This window comes from Coregonus clupeaformis, chromosome 19 (assembly GCF_020615455.1).
Source record: "Coregonus clupeaformis isolate EN_2021a chromosome 19, ASM2061545v1, whole genome shotgun sequence".
Lineage (NCBI taxonomy): Eukaryota > Metazoa > Chordata > Actinopteri > Salmoniformes > Salmonidae > Coregonus > Coregonus clupeaformis.
Genome location: NC_059210.1, coordinates 23,094,092 through 23,111,629, shown reverse-complemented (window position 1 = coordinate 23,111,629; position 17,538 = coordinate 23,094,092). Strand labels below are relative to the sequence as shown.

The window sequence follows — 17,538 nt, the reverse complement described above, 5'->3', positions numbered from 1 at the left end:
CTGACCTCATTCTGCGCTCTATGCTGCTAGAGTCATGTTCAAAGACTGTTAAAATAGTCTGCTAACATGAAGGAGGAGACAGGAAGACAGAACGCGCTGAGGATGATACCCTTCCTCATCCAGCAAATCAGCAGCCTCTTTGTAAAAATAACTTTTCTAGAACACAACTTTATATATTTTACTAATATCCCATTCGATAGCATAAAGACATACAAATACAGTATTTATATATAGAGAAAAGAAATAAAAAAGTAAACATCATGACTTTCACACAAAACATGAATAAAATAATAAAAAATACAATTTCATTAAAATAGTGCTATAACAGGATAAATTCTAGCTGTTAGGCAATCTTTTATAGTCCTTTGTAAATACAAAATAAATAGGTGATTGATTGGTAACTATTTGTACTTGATGGTACACTCTTAGAAAAAAAGGTGCTATCTAGAACCTAAAACGGATCTTTCGGCTGTCCCCATAGGAGAACCCTTTGTAGAACCTTTTCTGGTACTAGGTTGAACCCTTTTGGTTCCAGGTAGAACCCTTTTGGTTTCCATGTAGAACCCTCTGTGGAAAGGGTTCTACATGGAAACCAAAAGGGTTCTACCTAGAACCAAAAAGGGTTCTTCTACTTGTAACCAAAAAAGGTTCTCCTACGGGGACAGCCGAAGAACCCTTTTGGAACCCTTTTTTCTAAGAGTGTAGGCCTATTTCCAAACTACAGTTACTACATCCATTTTTGGACATATAAACGGCATGGCCAAAAGTATGTGGACACCCCTTCAAATTAGTGGATTTGGCTATTTCAGCCACACCTGTTGCTGACAGGTGTATAAAATCGAGAACACAGGCCATGCAATCTCCATAGACAAACATTGGCAGTAGAATGGAGCTGAAGAGCGCAGTGACTTTCAACGTGGCATGTTCATAGGATGCCACCTTCCCAACAAGTCAGTTCATAAAATTCTGCCCTGCTAGAGCTGCCCGGGTCAACTGTAAGTGCTGTTATTGTGAAGTGGAAACGTCTAGGAGCAACAACGGCTCAGCCGCGAAGTGGTAGGCCACACAATCTCACATTGGAAACGCGTTCTCTGGAGTGATGAATCACGCTTCACCATCTGGCAGTCCGACGGACAAATCTGGGTTTGGCGGATGCCAGGAGAACGCTACCTGCCCGAATGCATAGTGCCAACTGTAAAGTTTGGTGGAGGAGGAATAATGGTCTGGGGCTGTTTTCATGGTTCGGGCTAGGCCCCTTAGTTCCAGTGAAGGGAAATCTTAACGCTACAGCATACAATGACATTCTAGACGATTCTGTGCTTCCAACTTTGTGGCAACATTTTGGGGAAGGCCCTTTTCTGTTTCAGCATGACAATGCCCCCGTGCACAAAGCGAGGTCCATACAGAAATGGTTTGTCAAGATTGGTGTGGAAGAACTTGACTGGCCTGCAAAGAGCCCTGACCTCAACCCCATCGAACACATTTGGGATGAATTGGAACGCCAACTGCGAGCCAGGCCTTATCACCCAACATCAGTGCCCGACCTCACTAATGCTTTTGTGGCTGAATGGAAGCAAGTCCCTGCAGCAATGTTCCAACATCTAGTGGAAAGCCTTCCCAGAAGAGTGGAGGCTGTTATAGCAGCAAAGGGGGGACCAACTCCATATTAATGCCCATGATTTTGGAATGAGATGTTCGATGAGCAGGTGTCCACATACTTTTGGTCATGTAGTGTAAATTAATGATATATACCCATTGATTCTTGAAGAATATAACTTATAAATTATTTATATGAATTTGAGAGTGGTTACATTCAGCTTTTTACCGAAACAGGGGCAGGGTGTACGCTTTGTTATTGTTTCAACTGCTGATTGCCGCTTTAATAAGTAATTATCAAAAGCTTAGAATTTAGCGTGAAATTAATTTATGCTCAGTGCTCCTCAGGTGCTACTTGATTTGAAACAAACTTTGTGGGAATTTTTTGAAATATATCAATTTAGGAAGAATTATTAAAGAACCAATGTGTTCCATTTAATCACCCAGTCATTTCCTATTTATAAAGCATTGTAAAAGAAAGTGCTGCCGAAATAGCTTGCATAGGGGGACAAAATAAAACATAGGTAGGTAGGCGCTCCATGCATACAGAAGGCAATGTGGGTACTAAACTGAATGTATCAGATAGTGCAAAACCCCCCAGAAGACAAGGATGTTTGGGTCGAATCCCCTTACACCACACTTACAAATGGACACCCACCTCACCCAGTCCCTTCTTAAAACTAAAAAGGACCCCACCCCACCCCCACCCACCCCCAAATCCCCAGCAATGTGGACTTTGGTCACTCCAGTTAACAGCTTGGTGACATGGTGTGAGACTGGCATTGTACGATGGACAGGTCACTCTGACCACACCCCCTACGTCTCTCTGGCCTCTAGCGCATCTTGTGATCATCAGCGTTGTTGCCCATGTTGGTAACAGGGCTGGGGTCCTGCTGTCGCCTGGGCTGTTGGCATAGGGAGAGAGAGATGGGAGGGGGGACGACAGATTTAATATATCATCATGAGTGTGTGTGTTATGTGTTGAGAATGGCCTTAGATGGGGCATCAGTGAGTGCAGTATATGTCATACAGTATATTCAGCAGAGGGCACCAGAGAGCTTCCAGCTGAGGCTAAAAATTGATTTTCTTTTTTGGGCCGAATAGCAGACAGTCATTAGTCGTCGGGGAAGTCTTCTACATAACACGCTTTAAAAATAAAAAATGACTTGTCTGCCTGTCACAGATACATATGTTTATGTGTCTACGACTAAATCTCTCCCAACATAGATATCTGTGAGACAGACGGACAGACAAGGCAGACAGAGGGAGAAAGCAGACGCTGGTACAAGTCTCTAAGCTGAAATGGCATGTCGTCGTCATCCAAATGACTCACCATAATAGCTCCTTCTAACCCTGGTTCAGTCTACTACTTTAATCCTAAAGGAGACACCGATGCTCATCCATTCTTCCACTTCAGAATCATAAACGTAAATAGAGTGTCTTCAAAACAATTAATAGGGCTATAGTTACAGTGGCTCACGAAAGTATTCACCCCCCTTGGCATTTTTCCTATTTTGTGGCCTGGAATTAAAATGGATTTTTGGGGGGTTTGTATCATTTGATTTACACAACATGCCTACCACTTTGAAGATGCAAAATATTTTTTATTGTGAAACAAACAAGAAATAAGACAACAAAATAAGAAAACTTGAGCGTGCATAACTATTCACCCCCCCAAAGTCAATACTTTGTAGAGCCACCTTTTGCAGCAATTACAGCTGCAAGTCTCTTGGGGTATGTCTCTATAAGCTTGGCACATCTAGCCACTGGGATTTTTGCCCATTCTTCAAGGAAAAACTGCTCCAGCTCCTTCCAAGTTGGATGGGTTCTGCTGGTGTACAGCAATCTTTAAGTCATACCACAGATTCTCAATTGGATTGAGGTCTGGGCTTTGACTAGGCTATTCCAAGACATTTAAATGTTTCCCCTTAAACCACTCGAGTGTTGCTTTAGCAGTATGCTTAGGGTTATTGTCCTGCTGGAAGGTGAACCTCCGTCCCAGTCTCAAATCTCTGGAAGACTGAAAGGTTTCCCTCAAGAATTTCCCTGTATTTAGCGCCATCCATCATCCCTACAATTCTGACCAGTTTCCCAGTCCCTGCCGATGAAAAACATCCCCACAGCATGATGCTGCCACCATCATGCTTCACTGTGGGGATGGTGTTCTCGGGGTGATGAGAGGTGTTGGGTTTGCGCCAGACATAGCATTTTTCTTGATGGCCAAAAAGCTCAATTTTAGTCTCATCTGACCAGAGTACCTTCTTCCATATGTTTGGGGAGTCTCACACATGCCTTTTGGCGAACACCAAACGTGTTTGCTTATTTTTTCCTTTAAGCAATAGCTTTTTTCTGGCCACTCTTCCGTAAAGCACATCTCAGTGGAGTGTATGGCTTAAAGTGGTCCTATGGACAGATACTCCAATCTCTGCTGTAGAGCTTTGCAGCTCCTTCAGGGTTATCTTTGGTCTCTTTGTTGCCTCTCTGATTAATGCCCTCCTTGCCTGGTCCGTGAGTTTTGGTGGGCGGCCCTCTCTTGGCAGGTTTGTTGTGGTGCCATATTCTTTCCATTTTTTTATAATGGATTTAATGGTGCTCCGTGGGATGTTTAAAGTTTCTGATATTTTTTTATAACCCAACCCTGATCTGTACTTCTCCACAACTTTGTCCCTGACCTGTTTGGAGAGCTACTTGGTCTTCATGGTGCCGCTTGCTTGGTGGTGCCCCTTGCTTAGTGGTGATGTGTCTGGACGGTTCTTGTGGGGATTGGAGGAGTGCAGGAGGTTGGCAGATATGGCCGCCAGTTTAAGGGGCCACTGGTTACGAAGGGGATGGAAAGTGTGGAGGCACGGCGAGAGGTACTGGGGGTGTTTCCAGTCCGGTCCGGCCCGTTCTGATCCCGTGTAGGGGCCAGGGGTGTGTGTCCCCAGTGCGGTTCTGCCTGTCCCTGCTCAACGCACCGAGCCTTACGGGTGCGTCGTCAGCCCTGTCCAGCCAGAGCCGTCCGCCAGACAGGATCAGCCAGAGCCTTCCGCCAGACAGGATCAGCCAGAGCCTTCCGCCAGACAGGATCAGCCAGAGCCTTCCGCCAGCCATGAGCAGCCAGATCCTTCCGCCAGCCATGAGCAGCCAGATCCGTCAGCCAGCCATGAGCAGCCAGATCCGTCAGCCATCCATGAGCAGCCAGATCCGTCAGCCAGCCATGAGCAGCCAGATCCGTCAGCCATCCATGAGCAGCCAGATCCGTCAGCCAGCCATGAGCAGCCAGATCCGTCAGCCAGCCATGAGCCGCCAGCCAGGATCCGTCAGAGCCGCCCAGCCAGAGATCCGCCAGAGCCGCCCAGCCGGGATCCGCCAGAGCCGTCCAGCCGGGATCCGCCAGAGCCTTCCAGCCGGGATCCGCCAGAGCCTTCCAGCCAGGATCCGCCAGAGCCGTCCAGCCGGGATCCGCCAGAGCCGCCCAGCCGGGATCCGCCAGAGCCTTCCAGCCAGGATCCGCCAGAGCCGTCCAGCCAGGATCCGTCAGAGCCGTCCAGCCGGGATCCGTCAGAGCCGTCCAGCCGGGATCCGCCAGAGCCTTCCAGCCAGGATCCGCCAGAGCCGGCCCAGCCGGGATCCGCCAGAGCCTTCCAGCCAGGATCCGCCAGAGCCGCCCAGCCGGGATCCGCCAGAGCCGTCCAGCCGGGATCCGCCAGAGCCGTCCAGCCAGGATCCGCCAGAGCCGCCCAGCCAGGATCCGCCAGAGCCGTCCAGCCGGGATCCGCCAGAGCCGTCCAGCCGGGATCCGCCAGAGCCGCCCAGCCGGGATCCGCCAGAGCCGTCCAGCCGGGATCCGCCAGAGCCGTCCAGCCAGGATCCACGCACCCAAGCCAGGGGCGCGTGTCGTCAGTCCGGTTCCGGACAGCCGGGCTAGACAGGCCCAGGGGTACTTTGGGGGTTGGAGAGGAAGTGGGGAGGAAGCCCGAGCCGGAGCCTCCCGCCGAGGAGGAATGCCCACCCAGCCCTCCCTGTTTGCTTGTAGTTAGGCAGCGGTCGCAGTCCGCGCCTTTGGGGGGTACTGTCACACTCTGGTTCTAGGACTGTGTGTTAGAGCCAGGGTGTATCTCATTTGGTGGTGTTGGGGTTGGGTGAGTTTCATTTTGTTTGTGTTTAGTGGTGATTGGTCAATGACTCCCAATCGGAGGTAACGAGTGTCAGCTGTCGGCTCGTTATCTCTGATTGGGAGCCATATATCTGATACTGTTGTGTTTCACTGTTTGTTTGTGGGTTTTTGTTCTATGTTCAGTCTATGTACTGAGGACGTTACGGATCGTGTTTTGTTGTTAAGTGGCAGTGTTGTAGACTCTGGGGCCTTTCAGAACAGGTGTATATATATACTGAGATCATGTGACACTTAGATTGCACACAGGTGGACTTTATTTAACTAATTATGTGACTTCTGAAGGTAATTGGTTGCACCAGATCTTATTTAGGGGCTTCATAGCAAAGGGGGTGAATACATATGCACGCGCCACTTTTCCGTTATTTATTTTTTAGCATTTTTTGAAACAAGTTATTTTTTAAATTTCACTTCACCAATTTGGACTATTTTGTGTATGTCCATTACATGAAATCCAAATAGAAATCCATTTAAATTACAGGTTGTAATGCAACAAAATAGGAAAAACGCCAAGGGGGATGAATACTTTTGCAAGGCAAAATAATTTAAGAAGATTTTTATGAACTTAACATGATTTTATGGCTGATTTTATGGCCGATCAAAGTTTTACTCAGTAGTTGGAGTGTGATTTCGACAACAACAACAACAGCAACAACACACATATGCATGCGCACACACAAACACACACACACACGAACGCTTCTCCCTTAGTTACCACCCATATTCACCCAGATTACAAACGGAAGGCGTCAGAGGTGTCCTTGAGTCAGAGGAAAGAAATTCTATGTAAAGATCCCTTTGTGGCCAAAAACACCAGTTACGGTTTGGTCATGGTTGAAGAAAAAACTATGTCTCAGGCCACACGCAATGCAATGTCAACTGGACCAACCTCCAAAACAATCAGAGTTAAGGAGTAATACACACCAAAATCAGGAAGGATCAAACTTTACATACATAATAATATACTATATGAAGTGCAGCAACTACTCTACAGACAAAGGAATATTATTTTGAGGATAAACATGACAGTAAGCCTCAGCCCTGAGTGGAGTGCTATCGTAGTTCCAGGGGGAGGGGGGGGCGGTGGCCGGAGAGGAGAGGACAAGCACAGAGATCGATCATCGAGCCAGCCGGCAGAGCGCTAGCCTGTACCACAAGTCAATTGAGCTGAGATTAGGCAGGGCAGACAGGGATCCTAATAAAAATCAATACTAATGCTATATGAATACTTTTACTGCCAGCACATCATTCATCCTCTAACTCCACCTGCAGAATGGGGCCCGGCCTAATGAAAAATGGACAATTTATTCTTCATCCATGTTATATTCATCAATCATCTAGATGGCCATCACTGTCCTGTCCTGAATCGCTCTTACACACATGAGCACACATGCCCGAGCACACACACACACACACACACACACACACACACACACACACACACACACACACACACACACACACACAGGAAAAACATCAAACCTGGACAATATTCATTATACATATTAATTCATGACCAAAACACGTACAGGCCACACAGCAGAGGAATTAACCTTATATGCTGTACTTAGACATACTAAAGAGCTGACACTGACCTCCCTGCTAGAGAAGAGCTGTGACTTCTGGTTTCTAAACCCTTAAGAGGCCTCCCAGCTACCACTGATGGCAGACAGTCATTGTGCTGTTGGCCTTGAGTTATGGTTGACTGAGTATAAATTCAGACCACAGAAATGCAACGGCTGAATGTACTCAAGAGCCAGGAGCCCATATCACATAAAAACAGGGTCCTGATGTCCAAATGCAATTCTTCATCTAAAATAAAACCAACAATATCATCTTTCTCCCTCCCTGAGAGGACACCAGAGCAATGGGATTCACTAATTAGAGAAATCGCTAAATGCTACAGTCCAATCAGAAAATTCTGGATCACAGCAGTTTATGAGATGACTTTCTGCTATTTCAACATACTGTAACTTGGATGGATAAAAACCAATTTAAATGTGATGAAAATGATTAGGGGTTTCAAGTTTCCACCACAGTGAGTATTTGAGAATGAAACACATGGAAAGTGTTCCGTTAGAATACAGTATATGTCATACACCTTCCACATACTATTCTGTTTGAGACTATCGCCTCCTGGCTCGATGTCAGTAAAGAAAATAATAATAATTAATAATTAATAATTTGACCAATACATCATATCTCCATAAAGAGCATTGCCTTATAGATTTTCAGAAGAAAAGAGACGATTCTTCCTGAGGGAGCTGGAAGGTATAGTGCCGTGCAAAAGGGGACTTTAATGCAGGGAAACTTACATCCGTTCTACCTCATTTCTACCAGCATGTTAAATTTGCAACCAGAGGAAAAAAAACTCTAGACCACCTTTACTCCACACACAGAGACACGTACAAAGCTCTCCCTCGCCCTCCATTTGCCAAATCTGACCATAATTCTATCCTCCTGATTCCTGCTTATAAGCAAAAGCTAAAGCAGGAGGCACCAGTGACTTGGTTAATAAGGAAGTGGTCAGATGACGCAGATGCTAAGCTCCAGGACTGTTTTGCTAGCACAGACTGGAATATGTTCCGGGATTCTTCCGACAGCATTGAGGAGTACACCACATCAGTCACTGTCTTCATCAATAAGTGCATCGATGACGTCGTCCCCACAGTGACCGTACGTACATACCCCAACCAGAAGCCATGGATTACAGGCAACATCCGCACTGAGCTAAAGGATAGAGCTGCCGCTTCAAGGAGCCGGACTCTTATAAGAAATCCCGCTATGCCCTCCGATGAACCATCAAACAGGCAAAGAGTCAAAACAGGACAAGATTGAATCGTACTACACCAGCTCCGACGTTCATCGGATGTGCCAGGGCTTGCAAACTATTACAGACTACAAAGGGAAGCACAGCCACGAGCTGCCCAGTGACACAAGCCTACCAGATGAGCTAAATCACTTCTATGCTCGCTTCGAGGCAAGCAACACTGAAGCATGCATGAGAGCATCAGCTGATCATGCTCTCCGTAGCCTATGTGAGTAAGACTTTTAAGCAGGTCAACATTCACAAGGCCGCAGGTCCAGACGGATTACCAGGACGTGTACGTTCGCAAGCCACTGTATGTTTCTGAGGTAGGAAATACTTGATGTGAACATGAAAGCCCTGCTTCAGATCTCCCTCCCTCCCTCCCTCATCATGTGCTGCCAAGCTGTGGCAGATATGTCCCAGCAGGCCTTGCAGGGACTCCTCCGGCAGCAGGGGAGGGTGGGTGGTGTGTGTGTGGAGGTCTGTTCTACATTAGGCACTGGGGGAAAGTGTGTGTGGGGGGTCTGTCTTCCAGTCTTCCAGCTTATACCCTGGTAGGATGTCCTGACTTGCACACGTCCCACTATCATAAAATGCATTAAAAAGTCCATAAAGCATATTCATATGACTGACCCTGAGACAGTTTATGGGGGATGAGAGGGAAGGAACCCACATTATCGCTAAGCATTCATTACAGTGTGTTAACTCAACAGATACAGTTCATATGTAACTTTCTTTCTCTCTCTCTGTCACTCACTCATTCTCTCTATCTGCACATGCAGGCACTAAAACAGGCAGACTCAGATACTTCAAATTGTTCACATACATGCACATGCTCTCGTGTTGATTCACAAAAACCTCACTATGCACACAAACACACTCACACAGACAACACACATATATCACACACACGGTTTAGTGCATGACAGAGTGACATTGAAAAGCAAAGAAGACAGACCCTGGTCCTTGAATGCCATCAGTCCCAGATTTTTGATGCCACAGGGTCCTAAAAAAACACAATTTGGTTTTTATCTTAGAGGGGTTGCATTTAGGATCTGTGTGTTCTAATCATGAATAAACTCTTCATGCACTAAACCTACATACCATAAAAATGCTTTAAGATAAAATACAAAACACACACACACAACCTCTCAGACAAACACACAATGAGTTCATGTTTGTGTTAATGGTAAATATCAAAAACTAAATGGGTTATTCACACAATACGAGTTCTCATGGTAACAGACACATAGGGGACACAACCAATCATCATATTCCAACAACACTTCTTATCGTTAGCACTAATCATGTGACTAGGGGGGACACCACCACCCCATCCTTAGCCCGTCAGCCTGTCCAGCCCATCTCACCTCCAGTTCCTCTCGGTGCGAGCGGTCTCTGTCCTCGAAGTCCCGGGTCCTCCTACGTGACTCCTCAAAGGCTGCCTGCGCAAGGGCATCCTCATGCTGAACACACACAGAGTGGGAGAGACACACAGAGACACACAGTTTGTTTGGACTGGTGAGTGGGTGTTTTGTTTGTACAGTGCCTTGCAAAAGTATTCATCCCCCTTGGCATTTTTCCTATTTTGTTGCATTACAACCTGTAATTAAATGGATTTCTATGTTTATTTCATGTAATGGACATACACAAAATAGTCCAAATTGGTGAAGTGAAATAAAAAAAATTACTTGTTTCAAAAAAGTCAAAAAAATTAATAACGGAAAAGGTGTGCGTGCATATGTATTCACCCCCTTTGCTATGAAGCCCCTAAATAAGATATGGTGCAACCAATTACCTTCAGAAGTCACATAATTAGTTAAATAAAGTCCACCTGTGTGCAATCTAAGTGTCACATGATCTCCGTATATATACACCTGTTCTGAAAGTGTTCTGAAAGGCCCCAGAGTCTGCAACACCACTAAGCAAGGGGCACCACCAAGCAAGCGGCACCATGAAGACCAAGGAGCACTCTAAACAGGTCAGGGACAAAGTTGTGGAGAAGTACAGATCAGGGTTGGGTTATAAAAAAATATCCAAAACTTTGAACATCCCACGGAGCACCATTAAATCCATAATAAAAAATGGAAAGAATATGGCACCACAACAAACCTGCCAAGAGAGGGCCGCCCACCAAAACTCACGGACCAGGCAAGGAGGGCATTAATCAGAGAGGCAACAAAAATACCAAAGATAACCCTGAAGGAGCTGCAAAGCTCCACAGCGGAGATTGGAGTATCTGTCCATAGGACCACTTTAAGAGTGGCCAGAAAAAAGCCATTGCTTAAAGAAAAAAATAAGCAAAACACGTTTGGTGTTCGCCAAAAGGCATGTGGGAGACTCCCAAACACTACTCTGGTCAGATGAGACTAAAATTTTACTTTTTGGCCATCAAGGAAAACGCTATGTCTGGCGCAAACCCAACACCTCTCCTCACCCCGAGAACACCATCCCCACAGTGAAGCATGGTGGTGGCAGCATCATGCTGTGGGGATGTTTTTCATCGGCAGGGACTGGGAAACTGGTCAGAATTGAAGGAATGATGGATGGCGCTAAATACAGGGAAATTCTGGAGGGAAACCTGTTTCAGTCTTCCAGAGATTTGAGACTGGGATGGAGGTTCACCTTCCAGCAGGACAATGACCCTAAGCATACTGCTAAAGCAACACTTGAGTGGTTTAAGGGGAAACATTTAAATGTATTGGAATGGCCTAGTCAAAGCCCAGACCTCAATCCAATTGAGAATCTGTGGTATGACTTAAAGATTGCTGTACACCAGCGGAACCCATCCAACTTGAAGGAGCTGGAGCAGTTTTGCCTTGAAGAATGGGCAGAAATCCCAGTGGCTAGATGTGCCAAGCTTATAGAGACATACCCCAAGAGACTTGCAGCTGTAATTGCTGCAAAAGGTGGCTCTACAAAGTATTGACTTTGGGGGGGTGAATAGTTATCTACGCTCAAGTTTTCTTATTTTGTTGTCTTATTTCTTGTTTGTTTCACAAGAAAACATATTTTGCATCTTCAAAGTGGTAGGCATGTTGTGTAAATCAAATGATACAAACCCCCCAAAAATCTATTTTAATTCCAGGTTGTAAGGTAACAAAATAGGAAAAATGCCAAGGGGGGTGAATACTTTCGCAAGCCACTGTATATGTAGGGGTAGGGGCACAACCTGCTTAGTTTAGTTTTAGTTAAGCAACTCAAAAGTAGTTTGTCTAGAGATGTAAATACGTGTATATACTGTATGCAATTGTTCTATCTAGTTGTGTGTTTTGTGTTGGTGGTGCTTGGGGACCAGCGGGTGTAATGTAATGTTATAATACAGTACCTGTGCTCTCTCCTCATCGAACTCCAAACAGCCCATCCCATCGAGGCGCTGCAGGTCTATCCAGCCCTTCCAGATCACACACACTCCATTCAGGATCATAGGGGCCTTCAGGTACACCTGCAGACAGACCACACAGACACAACAAAGCTCTGGCTCAAACATTGAGGAAAACACTTCAGAATGAATGCACAGACCTTGATACATTACTCAACAACAGTCGTTGTGGCTCACTTTCAACCACTCAGATAAAAGTAGTAAGGTTTTCTCAAATACAGGGTCACGCAGTTCACTATCAGAGACACATGTATGTGTCTGTCCTCTCCCACTCCGTCTAAGGCCCAGTGGAGTGGTTAGAGGGATGGGGATTGGAAGGCAAAAAAGGAGAGACAGTGGTTTGCCTCCCCCAAACATACACTAACATTTCCACTTTCTCTCTCTTCCTGTCTCACCTCGGGCCCAGCCAAGGCACAGCCTAGCTAACTGAGAGGTTTGCTTCCTGCCATGTTGCTGTTTATTTATAAAGGCTGCTGTAGGATGGAGAGATACAAAAACAAAGGCTCTCCTATGACAGATCAGTATATCCTGACTTTGTTTATACAATTTAGTGTGTGCGTATACATTAATGCCCTTGTGCTACACGCATGTGAATATCCATATGAGAAGGAGGAAGAGAGAAAAGAGAGATAGAGAGAGGGAGGGAGAGAGAGAGACAGAGAGAGGGGGAGAGAGAGAGTGACTGAGAGAGGGAGAGAGAGAAAGAGGGAGATAACGAAATAGGGAGAGAGAGGGATTAGGGAGAGGGGGTGTATATGTATAGGACTCCTTACCAGAGAATGGGAAAGAGTAACGTAGGGTTTTCACCAACAATGAATTCGTCAGGAGAAGTCCCACCCCCCTTCATTTTCAATGAGGGCATGCAGAGAAATGTGCAGGGGATTGTGGGAAGGTGAGCGGTGAGAAACCTGCTAGCGGTAGAAAAAGTTGAGCTCTGCTCTACTTTATGCAAATTGCAAGCAGAGTGTTGTCAAGAGGAGGTGCCACTTCTGGTCAAAACCCACTGTAATGGGGTATAGTATATGGCTGTCTGTTTGGTTCAGGACCATAGAAATATCACATACCTGAGACTCTAGAATTCAGTCCCAGACAAAAGCGTGCAGTCTGTCAGTCTGTGGGTGATGTTTATTTCTGTAGCTGGGAGTATAGGGCAGGAGGAAGAGAGGGGAGGTGGCTTTGGCTATAAACACGTATAAACTCTTTCAGACATACTCACACACACATGCAAACTTAATCACTCTGAAACCCAAACACCAATCCTAGCCATAAACACAAACCACTTATTGATTTCACAGGTTAGCCACGTTCACAGTGTCAGGTGAGTCTAGCACCTAGAACCATATCCTCTGTCCTCTCTCCCCTTTTATTCTTCCAACTCTCTGTCATCGCACCACTCCGACATCAACCCCGACTCTCCATCCAAACGGTAATTCTTCCTCGCTGGCAACTTACTCTCTTCCCTCATCACCATCTCTCCATCTGTACTCCCTCATCTCTCTATCAGGTCCACACCTCACACATCAGGCTCTTTACTGGGGTTCCATTACACAAATTATTCAAAGTTTCCACTTTACACCAGGGATATAGGGAAAAATAAGCCCATTCCAACCTGCTCTGAAAACACTGAATCCATTTACACAGGGTGGTACTTTAATTTGTCAGAGGCAATGTTCAATCTTTTAACTATCAACTGAATAGATCTAGTACACAAGCTGCACCTAATACACACTACACTACTCTACACTACACTACACTAATCTACACTACACTACAGCACACTACAAGACAGTGTTTGACAAAGACACATAGGCTACAAGTATAACACAGAAATGCATGGAGAAAAATGAATGTGAAAACTGCACCACAGCACAGGCACATGGTTATGTGTGATATAAAATTTCCAAGGACTTAAATGTGCACCATAAGTGGTTCTGAGAATCCATATACCATGGGGCAGTGAGTTTAAAATAAACAGAAGATGAATGTCTGCATACATACAGTGTATTTTTATCATTTTGGACCTCTCCACCTTTTTTGCCCTCCACCGGCCAACTTAAACAGAGCTTCCCCCAACCAATACAGGCCTTTTAGCCATCAATAACACATTTAAACAGTCTGTCTCAGGTCCTTCCAGAAGGAAAATTCATGACTCTATCAGGCTAAACACACAGTTTTTATTGGGGGGATGCCAACAATGCAGACATATGAGAAAAGCAGCTCCACTCAAAACGCCCCCATTCCCCAAAGTTATTTTGAGGAGGTAATACAGTATATACTATGTATACATACAGGCATACACTACATGGCCAAAAGTGTATAAAAACGAGCACACAGCCATGCAATCTCCATAGACAAACATTGGCAGTAGAATGGCCCGTACTGAAGAGCTCAGTGACTTTCAGCATGGCACCGTCAAGTCAGTTTGTAACATTTCTGCCCTGTTAGAGCTGCCTCGGTCAACTGTAAGTGCTGTTATTGTGAAGTGTAAACGTCTAGGTGCAACAACGGCTCAGCCGTGAAGTGGTAGGCCACACAAGCTCACAGAATGGGACCCACGAGTGCTGAAGCGCGTAGTGTAAAAATCGTCTGTCCTTGGTTGCAACACTCACTGCCGAGTTCCAAACTGCCTCTGGAAGCAACGTCAGCCCAAGAACTGTTAGTCGGGATCTTCATGAAATGTGTTTTCATGGCCGAGAAGCCGCACACAAGCCTAAGATCACCATGCGCACTGCAAAGCGTCGGCTGGAGTGGTGTAAAGCTCGCTGCCATTGGACTCTAAAGCAGTGGAAAGGTGTTCTCTGGAGTGATGAATCACGCTTCACCATCTGGCAGTCCGACGGATTAATCTGGGTTTGGCGGATGCCAGGAGAACGCTACCTGCCCCAATGCATAGTGCCAACTGTAAAGTTTGGTGGAGAAGGAATAATGGTCTGGGGCTGTTTTTCATGGTTCGGGCTAGGCCCCTTAGTTCCAGTGAAGGGATCTTAACGCTACAGCATACATTGACATTCTAGATGATTCTGTGCTTCCAACTTTGTGGCAACAGTTTGGGAAAGGGCCTTTCCTGTTTCAGCATGACAATGGCCCCGTGCACAAAGCGAGGTCCATATAGAAATGGTTTGTCAAGATAGGCATGGAAGAACTTGACTGGCCTACACAGAGCCCCGACCTCAACCCCATCGAACACCTTTGGGATGAATTGGAATGCCGACTGCGAGCCAGGCCTAACCGCCCAACATCAGTGCCTGACCTTTACTAATGCTCTTGTGGCTGAATCGAAGCAAGTCCCCGCAGCAATGTTCCAACATCTAGTGGAAACCCTTCCCAGAAGAGTAGAGGCTGTTATAGCAGCAAAGGGGGACCAACAGTCAGGTGTCCACATACTTTTGGCCATGCAGTGTATATTCTCTTTACAGTGGAGCTGCTCAACAATCCACTCTCACAACAAACAGGGCACTGGGTTTAAGAGGAAGGTCTAAGTGATATCAGAGGACATCTGTTATAACTATATATACTGTATACATACAGTATATTATCAGTGACTTGATGTGTGTGAATTGAACTCTGCAACTCTGACCTACTGCTTCACACTAACCCTATTGGGCTTGAGTGGAGCCAGACCATGCAGTTTAGAGAGAGAGGAAAGTGATGAGGAGGGAGGCAGATTGAGTGGAGTTGAGCTGAGGTGGTGTTGGAGTGATGTATGGCCTGTTGAGTGGTCACTGGTGTCCTGGAGAGAGAATTTAGTCTGAGTGCACAGAGTGACACACAGGGAGGAGGGAGGCTGGAGGTAACATAGTGGTTTATCGGTTGGGTAAGGTTACATAGTTCATCTACCTAGTTCATCTACTTTATCATAGACATAATGGCCGTAGACAGAGAGGGGAGACAGGGGTGAGGATGGAGAAATGGAAAAGAGAAAGAAAAATAGCTTCAATTATTTTTTACAGTAAAATAGAGACAGACAGAGATATGTGGTGCAACAAGTTTGGAGGGAGGTGGTGGCTGCTTGCTGCCTGCTCAGAGGGCGGGGGTAGATGCCTGCAGGGTGGGACTGGTTTAGGGGTTAAGACACAGAGGATCAGTGTGTTGTGAAGACGGGTGGGGGAGTGTGTGTGTGTGTGTGTGTGTGTGTGTGTGTGTGTGTGTGTGTGTGTGTGTGTGTGTGTGTGTGTGTGTGTGTGTGAGAGAGAGAGAAAGAGACTGTGAGTGAGAGAGAGAGAGAGAGAGAGAGAGAGAGAGAGAGAGAGAGAGAGAGAGAGAGAGAGAGAGAGAGAGAGAGAGAGAGAGAGAGAGACAGACAGACAGACAGACAGACAGAGAGAGAGAGAACGCAAGAGAGAGAGAGAGAGAGACAGCGAGAGAGCGATGGGGTGGGGGTTAATACTGGGATTCAATTCATGGGAAGCTGTTGATTCCTAGAGTCAAAACAATCCTGATCTTCTTTGAGACATTATTTGCTCATAAATGCCCAGAGGGACCAGACACCCATTTAGATGCATATGCTCCTCTCCGTCTCAGTCTTTGAAAAATGCTTTGAATAAGTGCGGCTAAGTGAATAAAATGCTTTGTATAAGTGTTCAGGTCGTTATGTACGGTATGTGTTAATAGTCAAGACTGCCCAGACTGTAATAATAAAGCTGCACAAGAGCACTACAGATAAGAAGCACAAATGAATGTGCTCATGAGCAAACAACATGGGCACATTCTCTGCACACAAAGCCCTATACGAGTAACAAGCTCAGACACACAGAAAATAAGACAAAGCTGAGACAGAGAGGTCTGAACATGTCTGTCTCTGGTGCTTAGATGTATACACTGAGAGGTGCTGAGAGACATGGTAGATATGCAGACTTAATGAGATAAATTAACTCACACTCAAGGCAGTATGTCTGAGAGGAGAGGGAGGGGTGGGGCGGACTAGCCAAAACACGGCCAGAGTAGTCATAATGGAGCCTTCAGACTAGAGAATGTAGTAATACACTTTCACACTCAGACGGCATGTGTCTGTTAAGGCTATACTGTATACGTCCCTCCCCAATCAACCGCCCCCACAGTATAGAGAGCAGGAAGTAGAAGACAGACGTGTCACCCAGTGTGACATCCTGCTTCCAACGATACAGTTCTCTACAGAGTAGGACAGAGGAGACAGACTCGAGGCAGATGTCATATCCTCCAGCAATGTGGAAGTGATCATTTATCAATTTATCTGATTACAGAGACCCAGGAGAGTGTGGTGCACCCCTCATCTATCTATCTCAGAGACATTAAGTGTGCGTGTGTGTGTGTATGTGCGTGTGTGTGTGTGCGTGTATACCATTGCCCGATGTTTAGACGCTGCCAGACATACACTGAGGTCAACAAAGCGCCAGCTTTACGGCTGGGGAAAGCAGTATTTCTATCTAGGTAAACAAATTATCAGGAATAAATTAGAAATGAAAACATAAACACACACGCAGTTTAAGATGTGGATTCTGGTGAAGTTGGTTTTTCTGTCAGATACATGCCCAGTCCCACGTTCTTGCATTTCTTTAGAGGCTATTTCTAGCTAGCCTCAAACAGGGGCTTCTTTTACGAGAGGGCCAAGCCCAGACC

The 17,538-nt window shown here is 45.9% G+C and overlaps 1 protein-coding gene across 2 annotated transcripts in view; it reads right to left on the bottom strand.

The window, feature by feature from the left end:
• Positions 1 to 2,321: 2,321 nt before the first annotated feature.
• The window catches only part of LOC121531858 (core-binding factor subunit beta), a 40,248-nt gene continuing 25,031 nt past the window's right edge, over positions 2,322 to 17,538 (bottom strand). The window contains exons 4-7 of one of the 2 annotated variants that reach the window (XM_041837374.1): positions 11,890 to 12,006; positions 9,932 to 10,027; positions 9,520 to 9,567; positions 2,414 to 2,501 (exon numbers count right to left, since the gene is read on the bottom strand). In XM_041837374.1, the coding sequence (XP_041693308.1) occupies positions 9,538 to 9,567; positions 9,932 to 10,027; positions 11,890 to 12,006 (243 nt within the window). In that variant the 3' untranslated portion in view covers positions 2,414 to 2,501; positions 9,520 to 9,537. Of the gene's footprint in view, positions 2,502 to 9,519; positions 9,568 to 9,931; positions 10,028 to 11,889; positions 12,007 to 17,538 lie in introns of both variants that reach the window. The other variant, XM_041837373.1, reaches the window with a different exon arrangement.